Raw genomic sequence first — 17,774 nt, 5'->3', positions numbered from 1 at the left:
CTGTATATAGGACCCCCTGTAGGTAGCTTGTCCTCTGTAGATAGTCCTTCCCCTGTATATAGGACCCCCTGTAGGTAGCTTGTCATCTGTAGATGGTCCTTCCCCCTGTATATAGGACCCCTGTAGGTAGCTTGTCCTCTGTAGATAGTCCTTCCCCTGTATATAGGACCCCTGTAGGTAGCTTGTCATCTGTAGATGGTCCTTCCCCTGTATATAGGACCCCCTGTAGGTAGCTTGTCATCTGTAGATGGTCTTCCCCTGTATATAGGACCCCCTGTAGGTAGCTTGTCATCTGTAGATAGTCCTTCTTCTGTATATAGGACCCCCTGTAGGTAGCTTGTCATCTGTACATATTTTGCCTCCTGTATATAGGACACACCATGGTAAGCTGTAAACATCTGTCGTGACTGTTCAAAAACGGTGCTATTGAAATAAGTCTGGCCCTACTGAGCAGATCAGACCTTATGATTCCGCGAGCTGTATATGTCCCACAGGCCTGAGGTTCCCTACTGCTGCTCCGTAACGCCATGTATGCAGAACTGCACTTTTCATGTGACGTGCTCCCTTTAAAGGGGTAGTCCAGTGAAAAACTTTTTTTTTTCTTTATATCAACTGGCTCCAGAAAGTTAAACAAATTTGTAAATTACTTCCATTAAAAAAATCCTAATCCTACCAGTACTTATCAGCTTCAGAAGTTGAGTTGTTCTTTTCTGTCTGACCACAGTGCTCTCTACTGACACCTCTGTCTCAGCAACTGTCCAGAGTAGAAGCAAATCGCCATAGCAAACCTCTCCTGCTCCGGACAGTTCCTGAGACGGACAGAGGTGTCAGCAGAGAGCACTGTGGTCAGACAGAAAAGAGCAACTCAACTCCAGCAGCTCATAAAAAATACTGGAAGGATTAAGATGTTTTCATAGAATTAATATACAAATCTGTTTAACTTTTTGATATGAAAAAAAATAATATATATAATATATATGTTTTTCACCGGAATACCCCTTTAAGGATAGTCCTCCTGTCTTCGGTAGACGCACTATGCGCAGTCACTGCGTTGAGCTCCTCTCTGGCTTTAGAAGGATCATCCCATTAACCCCTTCCATGCTAGGTAAAAAAAATGCCTCCATTGCAGGAGTCTGTTACAGATCAGGTTGCCGGCTATTATCTCCCAGTTTGCCGCCTTTTGTTTGCAATAAGCAGATGTATATATTGATATAACCATTAACCTGTAAACCTCAATGGGCATAGATGTCTGCTAAAATTAACGTCTAGGGTAGCTTTAAGACAAAAGGCGACTTTTGTTTTCAGGAAGGAAATTGAGCAGGACTATTGGGGATCGAGTCAAAGAAACCGGATTTCTCATCCTGCCAATTGCCTGAAGGTGTATTGTGGCTTTACAAGGTGTCGGGAACACTGCGCAGTATTATTCCATTGCTTGCTAAATAATGTATTATTTTTTTTTTTTAGTTTTTTTTCTTTTTCTATGGGTGTTGTTTTTATTTGATGGCAGTCTTGCAGTTCACATTTAGGTTTATAGAAGCCAATGTTTGGGTAAGGCAGATCTGGTGCAAGCCTGGGATCCATATCACCCGATGGGCAGTTACATTCCTCTGTAGGCCAGTGTTTCCCAACCAAGGTGCCTCCAGCTGTTGCAAAACTACAACTCCCAGCATGCCCGGACAGCCAACGGCTGTCCGGGCATGCTGGGAGTTGTAGTTTTGCAACAGCGGCAGGCACCCTGGTTGAAAAACACTGCCCCAGGCTCTTAACAAGCAAAAAGAGTGGAGCGGCTACCGTAGAAACCAATCAGATGTTGGCTCTCGGGTTGCTAGCAGTGATCTGGGAAATGGTTGCTATGGGCAACACTTTCACTTTCACTTTTTGCACTGTTTTGTAAATGTCAGGTCTTTAGTGAGAAACATTGTCAAATAGGGGAGATTTATCAAAACCTGTGGAGAGGAAGAGCAGTTGTCCATAGCAACCAATCAGATGGCTTCTTTCATTTTTATAGAGGCCTGTGAAAAATAAAAGAAGCGCTCTGATTGGTTGCTATGGGCAACTGCACCACGCTTCCTCTGCACAGGTTTTGATAAATCTCCTCCAAAGAGGGTAGATACATATGGGTATAGCAGTGTTTTCCAACCAGAGTTCCCCCAGCTGTTGCAAAACTACAACTGGATGTATCCTGGTTGATAAACACTGCTGTAGGCCTTTTTTTTTTTTTTTTGGAGTCACTTATGTTAAATAAGCACTAGTCCTAAAAAGAGGTTCTTCAGCAGTTGCAGCATTTGTCCCAGCTGCCAGTACGCACATACAGTACTTTATATTTTTGGGATCTAAATTTGTCCCTACTGTCACCCATGTACCATCAATAGATCCGGGAACAAATCTTACGCAGGGGGTCATGTATTATCAGGGAGGTGGCATGTATGATGAGGTAAACCCCTAATACTGGCTAATTTTAGTGTGAGGCAGCGACTGTCATGCAGATTTGCGCGACGGGCCTAAAAAAATTGATTTGGCCTGCTGTGCATATAAACACAACCTATGGGGGAGATTTATCTAAACCTGTGTAGAGGATAAGTGGTGCAGTTGCCCATAGCAACCAACCAGATTGCGTCTTTCATATTTTTTAAAAAGACCTCTGAAAAATGAAAGCAGCAACCTGATTGGTTGCTATGGGCAACTGCGCCACTTTTACTCTGCACATGTTTTGCTAAATCTCCCCCTATGTGTCTGATGCAGATCACCCTGCTCATGAAGTATAGGGGGGAGTGTATCGCTACGTAAATGGGTATTCCAGGAGAAAAACTTTTTTTTTTTTTTTTATAAATCAACTGGCTCCAGAAAGTTAAACAGATTTGTATATTACTTCTATTAAAAAATCTTAATCCTTTCTTTAATTATCAGCTGCTAAAGTTGAGTTGTTGATGTTTTCTGTCTGGCAACAGTGCTCTCTGCTGACATCTCTGCTTGTCTCGGGAACTGCACAGAGTAGAAAAGGTTTGCTATGGGGATTTGCTTAAAAACTGGGCGGTTCCAGAGACACGTGTCAGCAGAGAGCACTTAGACAGAAAAGAACAACTCAACTTCAGCAGCTTATAAGTACTGAAAGGATTAAGATTTTTTAATAGAAGTAATTTACAAATCTATTTAACTTTCTGGAGCCAGTTGATATATAACACACACTTTTCTTATTTTATCCGGTCCGGGCTGCAAAAACAGCCCGGTGACCGAACACCTGTACCGGGGCGCGTAGGCAGGCAAGAGAGGTTTTTTTCTCTTTTTTTGCAGTCCGGACCGGATAAAATAAGAAAAGTGCGCGCCGGACTACTCCTTTAATTACTTTTTGTCTTGTCCACAGTGCTATCTGCTGACACCTGATGCCCATATCAGGAACTGTCCAGAGCAGGAGAAAGTCCCCATTGCAAACCTATGCTGCTCTGGACAGTTCCTAATACGGGCATCAGGTGTCAGCAGAGAGCACTGTGGACAAGGCAAAAAAAGGAATTAAAAAAGAAAATAATTTCCTCTGTAGCATACAGCTGCTAAAAAGTACTGGAAGGGTAAAGATTTTTTTAATAGAAGTAATTTACAAATCTGTTCAACTTTCTGGCACCAGTTCATTTAAAAAAAAAAATATGTTTTCCACCGGAGTACCCCTTTAACTCCTTTCTGGCAGGGCAGGAGTAGTACAATGCATGCCTCTTCCAGAGCCCATGGCTGTATAAGACACACAGGAGCAGGGACTCCTATCAGTAAAGTAATTGGTGTCCTGGCTCCTGTACAGCATACAGTGGTGCACTTTGCATGCAGTATACCATATACCGCACAGCTCGGTGAGATATGTAGTAAATCTTTTCATGACTACTTTTCTAGTAACACTGTGAGCCTGACGTGCTGCACCCAACCCAGGGAATGATACACTTGTTGTGCATATTAAAGCCAGCATGGCTAGCTGCATCTGGTCCCAGCTTGTGTGGCTTAATGCAAGATTGTCTGACTTTTTTGCCGATCTTGCACATCATGCATCCTACCAAAATCTGTGCGCTGATGAAACCATGCCCAAAGTACTCCCATTGGTGTGCGTGGCACAGAAAGCGCATCTTACATGCGACCCTCACGTGTGATACCTCAAACTAAGGTGCACCAATTGACCTGGCTTTCAGGCCTTCATACGTGACCCCCTTAGGCTAGGTTTCAGGTTCACACTGCAGGATGTCTGCCTGTCTGCAGATCATGGCAGCACTGGGACCGGTCGGAAATGCGCCGTCTTCATAGACATAACAATTCTTTATGCGGAGGCTGGAATCGCAGTCTCCGCTGTGGAAATTCCACCGTGTGTATGGTGCAGCTGAATCCCTTTTGAATACAAAGGACATCGGCTACAATGGAATTTCCGAGTGGAATTTGTCTTCCGAATCCTACCCGTAAATTCTGCCATGTGAACATAGCCTTACTCTCTGGGGTGTGTGGCATCTTTTTGGTGAGTCTTCTGTATATTCCTATTGAATAGGCATGTAGGGATTGATTTTGCACCTCCAGTGTGTCAGTTTTGTGGCATACATACTTACATACATATGTGGTGTCCCGGTACCGTATTGCATACCGTACCTTGTATGGTGGTCCCCAAAGTCAGTTACTATGTTCAGTTAGGGTCCCCCAGGTGGGACAGCCCCTAGTCGCCTCCTCCTTCTCTAATTTCATAATGCTATTATGTATATATTTAATAATGTGTATATTTAATATAGTGTATATTAGTCTACTTACCTTGTTAGCGTCGCAGGACCTTCGGTCATGTGACCATGTTAATTCCTCTATGGTATGTTGGAGGACCTTTGGAGGTCCTTGGGTCACATGATTACCCAGAACTCTTTGTACAGAAGATTGACAGTTATTATGGACCAGTGAGCTTAAGCCCAGCCCCTGCCCATATAAGGGAGCTGTAAGGGAGCCAATTATCACTCTCTTGGTTTGCTGCTCTCGTGGATGCCGGACTAGCAGGACAGATCTGCGCAACTTTCAAAGACAAGCTAGGCCAGAAACCTGCCGGCCTCAGCCTAAACTAAACCGTGAGTTAACATCTCAATCCCCGCTAAAGCTAGCGTGATTACTGGACTGAATCTAAACCCCTAAATCCAGTGGATCACCACAACAATTACTTTCCTAAGCTCAATAGACTCACGAGGTCCTCAACCACTTGTCAAGCTCTAATAGACTCTGTTGTATGGACTGTTCCTGTTCATTATTGCATAAAATCTTCAGTAAAAGTTCCGACAAGTTGCTGCAAATCTCCGGTTGTGGACAATCAATTATTTCCTATCTCCCTATTGCTCTTGGGAAGGGTGGCGGTAGGACAAGCATACAGAGAATAGCCCTCACCCTGGTGTCACGAATAGAAAGGGTTAAACAAGCACCCTTTCTTCACAGCTAGGCACATTTTTTGGCCAGAAAATTGGCATGAAATAAAAATCTATGCCAGCTAGAGGGAATGTCAAAGATGTGCCAAAATTATTAAGATGTCTGCGCCTCCTAATAGAGTTGGGAATTCTTTCTCCAGTGAATCTTATGAATACCGGCGTATTAAACCAAGGTCTTGATAAATTCCCACTTTGTGATGAAAATTGGTTTGCTGCCATTTAATGTTCCATTTTGGCTAAGACGAGTTTCACACTATCGTTATACAGGTGCATTTTTGTTTCCATATTGTTGCCATAAGTCATATCTGATATATGACTATAGTTCTGATGTCCCAAATGGACAGCTGTCTCCCCGTGGGTCATCAGATCTGTCAGGTACTTGTATTTATTTGCTAGATGAGGTTGGTCGGAAATATATAGAGATTATGTTATGAAGGAACGCTTTTGCTTGGCTTCTTATCTCTCCACACCAATAGAGAGCGGCATCTTTAAAGGGGTACTCCGCTGCTATACATCATGGAGGAAATTTATCAAAACTTTGCAGAGGAAAAGTTGACCAGTTGCCCATAGCAACCAATCAGATTGCTTCTTTCATTTTTGAAAATATCTCTGAAAAATGAAAGAAGCGATCTGATTGGTTGCTATGGGCAACTGGGCAACTTTTCCTCTGCACAGGAGTTCATAAATCTCCCCCCATATCCCCTATCTAAAGGTTCTAAACAAATGCCGGGTTCCTGCGGCAGTGGTCGTGATGTCACAACCATGCCCCCTTCATGTATATGGGAGGGGAGTGTCTAGGGACACGCCCCCTCCCATAGACATGCACGGAAGGGGTGTGGCGTGAGGGGGCTTGGCCGTGATGTAACAATCACGGCCTCCGGCTCCGAGCATTCTGAATGAATTGTTCAGAGTGCTGGAGCACCGGAGTACCCCTTTAAATCACTGTGCCGATTCTGATCATTTTACGTGAAGCGCGTTGACTTAGTTGAAACTGATCCAAATCTCCTGATGGGTTTTTTTCTCTCCATTTTCTTCCCTTCATTAAACATGACCTAAACATCAACTAGCAAGTCATTTTACCATGCACAAATTAATAGCATGTGGACCCCAGCCAAACTGTAAAAATAGGTAAAATGTTATCCCTCCTCCACTATCTGGAATTTTGGGTTAACAAATTAGAATTTAAGCATTTCTGCAGATTTTACTGCATGTTCTGTTCAGTAAATGTATGTGCCTGTTAATAATTGTAATGTTTTTCTTACAGGCGTTGTCTGGAAACTGCATTTTCCAATGCTCTATTAGGTAAAGGGAATCTGTCAGCTGCAATTAACGTTCCACACCGCTGACACTCTTAGATGGCTGTTAGGGCAAGGACATAGGTGGTGCCTTTCATGTATCTGTCTGTTCTTTCCAATTTTCCACCTGCACACAATTTGTATCCACAGTGCAGGAAGGGGGTTTGTAAACAGGGCTCGGCTTCCAGCTGACTGTCATTCAATCAGAGACAGGGATGGAAGGGGAAGTAAGGAGGTGTTCCAGACCTCAGCTCTTCAGGGTCTTTGAAATGCCCCTTTGCACAGGAGAATAATTCTGCTAACTTTCAGTATAGATCAAGATTTCCGTTTATATTGGTACAGTATGTATGCCAGTGTTTCCCAACCAGGGTGCCTCCAGCTGTTGCAAAACTACGACTCCCAGCATGTCCGGGCATGCTGGGAGTTGTAGTTTTGTAGCAGCTGGAGGCACTCTAGTTGAGAAACAGGGATGCATGTGAGCATCCTCAGTGTTTTAAAGGGGTACTCCGGTGGAAAACTTTATTATTTTTTTTTTAAATCAACTGGTGCCAGAAAGTTAAACAGATTTGTAAATTACTTCTATTAAAAAAAAATCTTAATCCTTCCAGTACTTCATTAGCTGTTGAATACTACAGAAGAAATTCTTTCCTTTTTGGAACACAGTGCTCTCTGCTGACATCTCTGTCAATTTTAGGAACTGTCCAGAGGAGGAGAAAATCCCCATAGCAAACATATGCTGCTCTGGACAGTTCCTAAAATGGACAGAGATGTCAGCAGACAGCTCTGTGTTCCAAAAAGAAAATAATTTCCTCTGTAGTATTCAGCAGCTAATAAGTACTGGAAGGATTAAGATTTTTTTTAAATAAAAGTAATTTACAAATATGTTTAACTTTCTGGCACCAGTTGATTAAAAAATAAAATTTAAAATAATTATTTTTTTCCCTCCTGAGCACCCCTTTTAAAGATGTTTTCCAGGACTTTTTTTTTTTTTATTAATGGCCTATCCTAAGTTATATCTGATGAGTGGAATAGACCATAAATAAAACCTTCAGAAGAACCCCGGAATGTGGCTGCATGTCTAGTATTTTATTACATGTATGTAATACATATCATACAATATATCATACATATTTTATTTTTGTCATTTCAGGAAAAAGGCCAAAGGCAAGGCTCCTCTTCCTCCTGGGGAGGCCAGGTACTCGGACTCAGTAACGTCGATTGATTCTGCAGACACAGTCCAGTATAAAATGGACCAAAAAGAAAACATCGACCAAGACATTGAACTAAAGGTGGTTCTTCCCGGCGACCGACTTGAGACAACCATCGTTCATGGCAGGTATGTCGTCTCCTAAGATCCTGTTCTACTACGATCAGATAATGTGGGAAAACCTGATTAAAGGGGTACTCGACCCTAAGACATCTTATCCCCTATCCAAAGGATAGGGGATAAGATGTCTGACCGCGGGGGTCCCACCACTGGGGATTCTTGCATTCAGCACCCACCTCTTTGAGCTGCACGCTGCGCTACCAGCTCACAAATGGGCGGATGCCGACCACGGGGCTGGAGTATCGTGATGTCATGACTCCGCCCCGTGTGGTGTCAAGCCCCGCCCCCACTATGCAAGTATATGGGAGGGGGCGTGACTGCCGGCCCATAGACTTGCATAGCAGGGGCGGGGCGTGACGTCACACGGGGCGGGGTCGTGACGTCACGATACTCCGGCCCCGTGGTCGGCATCCGGCAGTTTGTGAGCTGGCAGAGCGGCGTGCAGCTCAAAGAGGTGGGTGCTGAATGCAAGAATGCGGGGGTCCCCAGCGGCGGGACCCCCGCAGTCAGACATCTTCTCCCCTATCCTTTGGATAGTGGATAAGATGTCTTAGGGCCGGAGTACCCCTTTAAAGGGGTACTTCAGAGGAAAATTATGTTTTCATGCTATACAGATTTGTAAATTACATTTGTATTAAAAATCTTAATCCTTCCACTACTTATCAGCTGCTGTATGCTCCAGAGAAAGATGTGTAGTTCTTTCCAGCCTGACCACAGTGCTCTCTGCTGCCAACTCTGTCCATGTCAGGAATTGTCCGGAGCAGGAACAAATCCCCATTGCAAACCTCTCCTGCTCTGGACAGTTCCTAACATGGACAGAGGTGTCAGCAGAGGGCACTGTGGTCAGACTGGAAAGAACTACACAACTTCCTCTGGAGCATACAGCAGCTGATAAGTACTGGAAGGATTAAGATTTCGAAATAGAAGTGATAAGTACAAATCTTTATGACTTTCTGGCACCATTAAATCTTACAAACACTTTATTCCACCGGAGGACCCCCTTTAATTCACTGTAGAAAAGTCATCAGTTATGTTGATTTGATCATTTATAGTGTGTTCTCTTTTCCCCGCGCAGTAAACCCATGATGGACCTACTCGTGTACCTCTGCGGGCAGTACCATCTGAACCCATCCACCTATACCATAGACGTAATCTCAGCTGATAAGACACAGCCCAAGTTTAAACCCAACACCCCCATTGCCATGCTGGATGTGGAGAAAGTCATCCTCAAGTCCAAAAATCTGGATGAGAAAAGTAAAAAGCCTGGTCCAACCATGCCAGAGGTGAGTGCCCTGTGTGATGGTGTCTTCATGTTGTGTTGTTCCCACAGTCACATGATCACGAGGGGCGCCGTAGGCAATAATCATCATGTGCTGTACCGCTCTGTGTGGTTAGTGAAATGCTGAATAAATAGGCTGCCGGTAGCTGCAGTATTTTGCTTACTTTGTATATTGCAGACAGAAAGCACAGAAATGTTCTGTCATTCCCGTACACCAGTGTTTCCCAACCGGGGTGCCTCCAGCTGCTGCAAAACTACAACTCCCAGCATGCCTGGACAGCCGAAGGCTGTCCAGGCATGCTGGGAGTTGTAGTTTTGCAACATCTGGAGGCACCCTGGTTGGGAAACACTGCTGTAGACAGAATTATTTCGTATACAAGAATGTCCAGGGTTAAGGGAGTCTCTCCGCAGAACTGTGACTAAAGTTATAGAAATACGTTCACATACTATTGGAGTAATCTACTAGGGGTATTCCAGGAAAAAAATCATTTATTTATTTTATTTTTTCTATTATATCAATGGGCTCCAGAAAGTTAAACAGATTTGTAAGTTTTGTCTAATAAAAAAATCTTAATCCTTCCTATAGTTATCTGCTGAAGTTGAGTCGTTCTTTTCTGTCTGGCAACAGTGCTCTCTGCTGACATCTCTGCTTGTCTCGGGAACTGCACAGAGTAGAAGAGGTTTGCTATGGGGATTTGCTTCTACTCTGGACAGTTCCCGAAGACAGGTGTCATCAGAGAGCACTTAGACAGAAAAGAACAACTCAACTTCAGCAGCTCGTAAGTACTGAAAGGATTACGATTTTTTAATAGAAGTCACTTACAAATCTGTTTAACTTTCTGGAGCCAGTTGATATATATAAAACGTTTTTTCCTGAATAACCCCTTTAAGTAGTGTTTCCCAACCAGAGTCCTCCAGCTGTTCTAAAACTACACCCCCCAGCATGCCCAGACAGCCTTTGACTGTAGGCAAGACAAACTTGTCTTTGTTCTCCTCACCTGCTTGCCGGCACACACGTTTTACGCCATCTGAACCAAATAAGTTTGTCTTGGTCGCAATGTAACACAGGCCATTGTTCCAGTAATCCATATCCTTAGTCGTCTTGTCTTCTTTATTTTAAAGCTCACAACGCATTTTAGGATGCGTGCACTGTACCTTGTTAACAAAGCGGCAGCTCTAGTCCCAAACACTGCTTGTAATAATATGGAAAAAAATAACATAAATGAAAAAGGACTTTCTAATTAAGGGGTTAATCGTTCTGGCTACACTTAGAATATATCCTACACACATGTACAATAGTTTCTGTATTACCAGTAATTCAATATCTGACACATCATAGTGACTGTTTTCTCACGGCTTTACCCTTTAAAGATGTGACACATGAGACGTACAGGATCTCCCATAAGTGACTCCACCCCTCACATTATATATATAGTATATCCCATAAGTGACTCCACCCCTCACATTATATACAGTATATCCCATAAGTGAGTCCACCCCTCACATTATATATACAGTATCCCCCATAAGTGAGTCCACCCCTCACATTATATATACAGTATCCCCCATAAGTGAGTCCACCCCTCACATTATATATACAGTATATCCCATAAGTGACTCCACCCCTCACATTATATACAGTATCTCCCATAAGTGATTCCACCCCTCACATTATATACAGTATCTCCCATAAGTGAGTCCACCCCTCACATTATATACAGTATCTCCCATAAGTGATTCCACCCCTCACATTATATACAGTATCTCCCATAAGTGAGTCCACCCCTCACATTATATACAGTATCTCCCATAAGTGACTCCACCCCTCACATTATATACAGTATCTCCCATAAGTGAGTCCACCCCTCACATTATATACAGTATATCCCATAAGTGAGTCCACCCCTCACATTATATACAGTATCCCCCATAAGTGACTCCACCCCTCACATTATATACAGTATCTCCCATAAGTGAGTCCACCCCTCACATTATATATACAGTATATCCCATAAGTGACTCCACCCTTCACATTATATATACAGTATATCCCGTAAGTGAGTTCACCCCTCACATTATATATACAGTATCTCCCATATGTGAGTCCACCCCTCACATTATATACAGTATCTCCCATAAGTGAGTCCACCCCTCACATTATATACAGTATCCCCCATAAGTGAGTCCACCCCTCACATTATATACAGTATCCCCCATAAGTGAGTCCACCCCTCACATTATATATACAGTATCCCCCATAAGTGAGTCCACCCCTCACATTATATACAGTATCCCCCATAAGTGAGTCCACCCCTCACATTATATACAGTATATCCCATAAATGAGTCCACCCCTCACATTATATACAGTATCTCCCATAAGTGAGTCCACCCCTCACATTATATATACAGTATCTCCCATATGTGACTCCACCTCTCACATTATATACAGTATCTCCCATAAGTGACTCCACCCCTCACATTATATATACAGTATATCCCATAAGTGAGTCCACCCCTCACATTATATACAGTATATCCCATAAGTGACTCCACCCCTCACATTATATATACAGTATATCCCATAAGTGAGTCCACCCCTCACATTATATACAGTATCCCCCATAAGTGAGTCCACCCCTCACATTATATATACAGTATCTCCCATAAGTGACTCCACCCCTCACATTATATACAGTATCTCCCATAAGTGACTCCACCCCTCACATTATATATACAGTATCTCCCATATGTGAGTCCACCCCTCACATTATATATACAGTATCTCCCATAAGTGAGTCCACCTCTCACATTATATACAGTATCTCCCATAAGTGACTCCACCCCTCACATTATATATACAGTATATCCCATAAGTGAGTCCACCCCTCACATTATATACAGTATATCCCATAAGTGACTCCACCCCTCACATTATATATACAGTATATCCCATAAGTGACTCCACCCCTCACATTATATACAGTATCCCCCATAAGTGAGTCCACCCCTCACATTATATATACAGTATCCCCCATAAGTGAGTCCACCCCTCACATTATATATACAGTATCTCCCATAAGTGACTCCACCCCTCACATTATATATACAGTATCTCCCATAAGTGAGTCCACCCCTCACCTTATATACAGTATCTCCCATAAGTGACTCCACCCCTCACATTATATATACAGTATCTCCCATAAGTGACTCCACCCCTCACATTATATATACAGTATCTCCCATAAGTGAGTCCACCCCTCACATTATATATACAGTATATCCCATAAGTGACTCCACCCCTCACATTATATATACAGTATATCCCATAAGTGACTCCACCCCTCACATTATATATACAGTATATCCCATAAGTGAGTCCACCCCTCACATTATATACAGTATCCCCCATAAGTGAGTCCACCCCTCACATTATATATACAGTATCCCCCATAAGTGAGTCCACCCCTCACATTATATACAGTATCCCCCATAAGTGAGTCCACCCCTCACATTATATACAGTATATCCCATAAGTGAGTCCACCCCTCACATTATATACAGTATCTCCCATAAGTGAGTCCACCCCTCACATTATATATACAGTATCTCCCATATGTGAGTCCACCCCTCACATTATACATACAGTATCTCCCATAAGTGAGTCCACCCCTCACATTATATACAGTATCTCCCATAAGTGACTCCACCCCTCACATTATATATACAGTATCTCCCATGAGTGAGTCCACCCCTCACATTATATACAGTATATACCATAAGTGAGTCCACCCCTCACATTATATACAGTATCTTCCATAAGTGAGTCCACCCCTCACATTATATATACAGTATATCCCATAAGTGAGTCCACCCCTCACATTATATACAGTATATCCCATAAGTGACTCCACCCCTCACATTATATACAGTATCTCCCATAAGTGACTCCATCCCTCACATTATATACAGTATATCCCATAAGTGACTCCACCCCTCACATTATATACAGTATCTCCCATAAGTGAGTCCACTCCTCACATTATATATACAGTATATCCCATAAATGATTCCACCCCTCACATTATATATACAGTATCTCCCATAAGTGACTCCACCCCTCACATTATATATACAGTATCTCCCATAAGTGACTCCACCCCTCACATTATATACAGTATCCCCCATAAGTGACTCCACCCCTCACATTATATACAGTATCTCCCATAAGTGAGTCCACCCCTCACATTATATATACAGTATCCCCCATAAGTGACTCCACCCCTCACATTATATATACAGTATCTCCCATAAGTGAGTCCACCCCTCACATTATATATACAGTATATCCCATAAGTGACTCCACCCCTCACATTAGATACAGTATCTCCCATAAGTGACTCCACCCCTCACATTATATATACAGTATATCCCATAAGTGAGTCCACCCCTCACATTAGATACAGTATCTCCCATAAGTGAGTCCACCCCTCACATTATATACAGTATATCCCATAAGTGACTCCACCCCTCACATTAGATACAGTATCTCCCATAAGTGACTCCACCCCTCACATTATATACAGTATCTCCCATAAGTGAGTCCACCCCTCACATTATATATACAGTATCCCCCATAAGTGACTCCTCCCCTCACATTATATACAGTATCTCCCATAAGTGAGTCCACCCCTCACATTATATACAGTATCTGCCATAAATGAGTCCACCCCTCACATTATATATACAGTATCTCCCATAAGTGAGTCCACCCCTCACATTATATATACAGTATCCCCCATAAGTGAGTCCACCCCTCACATTACATATATACAGTATCGCCTATAAGTGAGTCCACCCCTCACATTATATATACAGTATCCCCCATAAGTGAGTCCACCCCTCACATTACATATATACAGTATCGCCTATAAGTGAGTCCACCCCTCACATTATATATACAGTATCTCCCATAAGTGACTCCACCCCTCACATTAGATACAGTATCTCCCATAAGTGACTCCACCCCTCACATTATATACAGTATCTCCCATGAGTGAGTCCACCCCTCACATTATATACAGTATCTCCCATAAGTGAGTCCACCCCTCACATTATATACACAGTATATCCCATAAGTGACTCCACCCCTCACATTATATATACAATATATCCCATAAGTGAGTCCACCCCTCACATTATATATACAATATGTCCCATAAGTGAGTCCACCCCTCACATTATACATACAGTATCTCCCATAAGTGATTCCACCCCTCACATTATATACAGTATCCCCCATAAGTGAGTCCACCCCTCACATTATATCTACAGTATCTCCCATAAGTGAGTCCACCCCTCACATTATATATACAGGATCTCCCATAAGTGAGTCCACCCCTCACATTATATATACAGGATCTCCCATAAGTGAGTCCACCCCTCACATTAGATACAGTATATCCCATAAGTGAGGCCACCCCTCACATTAGATACAGTATATCCCATGAGTGACTCCACCCCTCACATTATATATACAGTATCTCCCATAAGTGAGTCCACCCCTCACATTAGATACAGTATATCCCATAAGTGAGTCCACCCCTCACATTAGATACAGTATATCCCATGAGTGAGTCCACCCCTCACATTATATACAGTATCTCCCATAAGTGACTCCACCCCTCACATTATATACAGTATATCCCATAAGTGAGTCCACCCCTCACATTATATACACAGTATATCCCATAAGTGAGTCCACCCCTCACATTATATATACAGTATATCCCATAAGTGAGTCCACCCCTCACATTATATATACAGTATATCCCATAAGTGAGTCCACCCCTCACATTATATATACAGTATATCCCATAAGTGAGTACACCCCTCACATTATATATACAGTATCTCCCATAAGTGACTCCACCCCTCACATTATGTACAGTATCTCCCATAAGTGAGTCCACCCCTCACATTATATATACAGTATCCCCCATAAGTGACTCCAACCCTCACATTATATATACAGTATATCCCATAAATGCGTCCACCCTCACCTTTTTGTAATTTTTTTTGTTATTTCTTTTCATGTGACAACACTGAATAAATGACTTTAACTATTATTTTCCAGCACTGCCTTAAGCCTCTTGGGCATGGAGTTTACCAGAGCTTCACAGGTTGGCACTGGACCTCTTTTGTACTCCTCCATGATCACAGAGCTGGTGGATGTTAGAGCCATTGTGCCCCCACCTTCTTGTTTGGGGATTCCCTACACATGCTCAATAGGGTTTAGGTCTGGAGACATGCTTGGCCAGCAAGGCAGTGGTCATCTTGGATGTGTTGGGTGTTATCATGTCGGAATACTGCCCTGCGGCCCAGTCTCTGAAGGGAGGGGATCAATGTCTGCTCCAGTATGTCACAGCACATGTTGGTATTCGTGGTTCCCTCAATGACCTGTACCTCCCCAGTGCCGACAGCATTCATGACAGCTCAGACCATGACTCCCCCACCACCATGCTTGACGGTAGGCAAGACACATTTATCTTTGTACTCCTCACCTAATTTCCACCACACGCACCTGACACCATCTGAACCAAATACGTTTATGTATGGTTCCGGTAATCCATGCACTTATTCATCTTTTCTTCAATAAACTGCATACTTTCTTGTGCTTCATCTTTAGAAGAGGGTTCCTTCTGGGATGACAGCCATGCAGACTGATATGATGCAGTGAGCAATGCTGGCAGCACTTTTACAGCTATTTCCCAAAGACATCCACTGCATCTGATGCTGGGCATGTGCACTCAACTTCTTTGGTCGAACATGGTGAAGCCTACTCTGAGTGAAACCTGTCTTGTGAAACTGCTGAATGGTCTTGCTCACCGTGCTGCAGCTCAGTTTCAGGGTCTTGGCAACCTTTCTATAGCCTAGACCATTGTTTCCCAACCAGGGTGCCTCCAGATGTTGCAAAACTACAACTCCCAGCATGCCCGGACAGCCAAAGCCACCCGCTGGAGGCACCCTGGTTGGGAAACACTGGCCTAGACCATCTTTTCTCAGCCTAGGCTATCTTTTTCAGATCCTCAGAGAGTTCTTTGCCATGAGGTGCCATGTTGAACTTCTAGTGACCAGTATTAGAGAGTGTGAGAGCGATAACATCAAATTTAAGACACCTGCTCCCCATTCACACCTGAGACCTTGTAACTAACAAGGTCGGGAGGGAAAATAGCTGATTGGGCCCAGTTTGAGCATTACCACTTAGGGGTATGCTCGCTTGTGTTGCCAAGGTTTAAACACTAAAGGGGTACTCCGGTGGAAAACTTTTTTTTCTTTTTCTTTTTTAAATCAACTGGTGCCAGAAAGTTAAACAGATTTGTAAATTTATTCAATTAAAAAATCTTAATCCTTCCAGTACTTATTAGCTGCTGAATACTACAGAGGAAATTATTTTCTTTTTGGAACACAGAGCTCTCTGTTGACATCACGAGCACAGTGCTCTCTGCTGACATCTCTGTCCATTTTAAGAACTGTCCAGAGTAGGAGAAAATCCCCATAGCAAACATATGCTGCTCTGGACAGTACCTAAAATGGACAGAGATGTCAGCAGAGAGCACTGTGGTCATGATGTCAGCAGAGAGCTCTGTGTTCCAAAAAGAAAATAATTTCCTCTAGTATTCACAGATGGAAGGATGAAGATTTTTTTTATAGAAATAATTAACAAATCTGTTTTAACTTTCTGGCACCAGTTGATTAAAAAAAAAAAAAAAAAATTCTACCGGAGTACCCCTTTAATGGCTGTGCGTTGAGTTATTTTGAGGGGACACAACCTAAAACACTGCTATACAGGCATCATTTAACTGTGTAAATCAGTGTTTCCCAACTAGTGCGCCTCCAGCTGTGGCAAAACTACAACTTCCAACATGCCTGGACAGTGTTTGGCCTTTGGCTGGCTGTTCATGTCAGGTGTTGTAGTTTTGCAATAGCTGGAGGCACTCTGGTTGAGAAACACTGCTCTAAAGTGAAATACTGGTGTAAAGTAATGTTGGGAAACAAGTGGTATTTCTAGAAATACAGGGCCATATATAACTTTTAATGTTTTTTCCTTCAGCAAACTGTCCGAGTTGTCATCAACTACAGGAAAACACAGAAGACCGTCATGAGAGTCAGCCCGTTTGTCCCACTTCAGGATCTCCTTCCTTCCATTTGTAATAAGTGTGAATTTGATCCTCGGTCCACCATTTTACTTCAGGATTATCAGTCCCAAAAGCCTCTTGATATAACAAAGTCCCTGAACGATCTCGGCTTAAGGGAGCTGTATGCAATGGATCACAGCAAAGGTAAGTGTGCTTCGGGTCATTGTGAATGTAGTAAGCCTTTGGTAAAGAGGTAGGAACATGTCCCTTGATGGTCCTCACAGGGTGCACCAGAGGGTGTCCCAAAGTAAAGATCAAA

General features: G+C 42.9%; 1 protein-coding gene across 7 annotated transcripts in view; it reads left to right on the top strand.

Annotated features, from left to right (window-relative positions):
- Nucleotides 1-17,774, top strand: part of COBLL1 (cordon-bleu WH2 repeat protein like 1) — a 188,541-nt gene that overhangs the window by 97,062 nt on the left and 73,705 nt on the right. For 6 of the 7 annotated variants that reach the window (XM_056533254.1, XM_056533253.1, XM_056533257.1 and 3 more), the window contains 3 exons: nt 7,863-8,048; nt 9,115-9,322; nt 17,431-17,659. In XM_056533254.1, the coding sequence (XP_056389229.1) occupies nt 7,863-8,048; nt 9,115-9,322; nt 17,431-17,659 (623 nt within the window). Of the gene's footprint in view, nt 1-6,681; nt 6,720-7,862; nt 8,049-9,114; nt 9,323-17,430; nt 17,660-17,774 lie in introns of all 7 variants that reach the window. The other variant, XM_056533255.1, reaches the window with a different exon arrangement.

Source organism: Hyla sarda, chromosome 8, assembly GCF_029499605.1.
Source record: "Hyla sarda isolate aHylSar1 chromosome 8, aHylSar1.hap1, whole genome shotgun sequence".
Taxonomy (NCBI): Eukaryota; Metazoa; Chordata; class Amphibia; order Anura; family Hylidae; genus Hyla; species Hyla sarda.
Note: the sequence above shows the minus strand (reverse complement) of the source record. Positions and strands in the feature narration are given on the sequence as shown.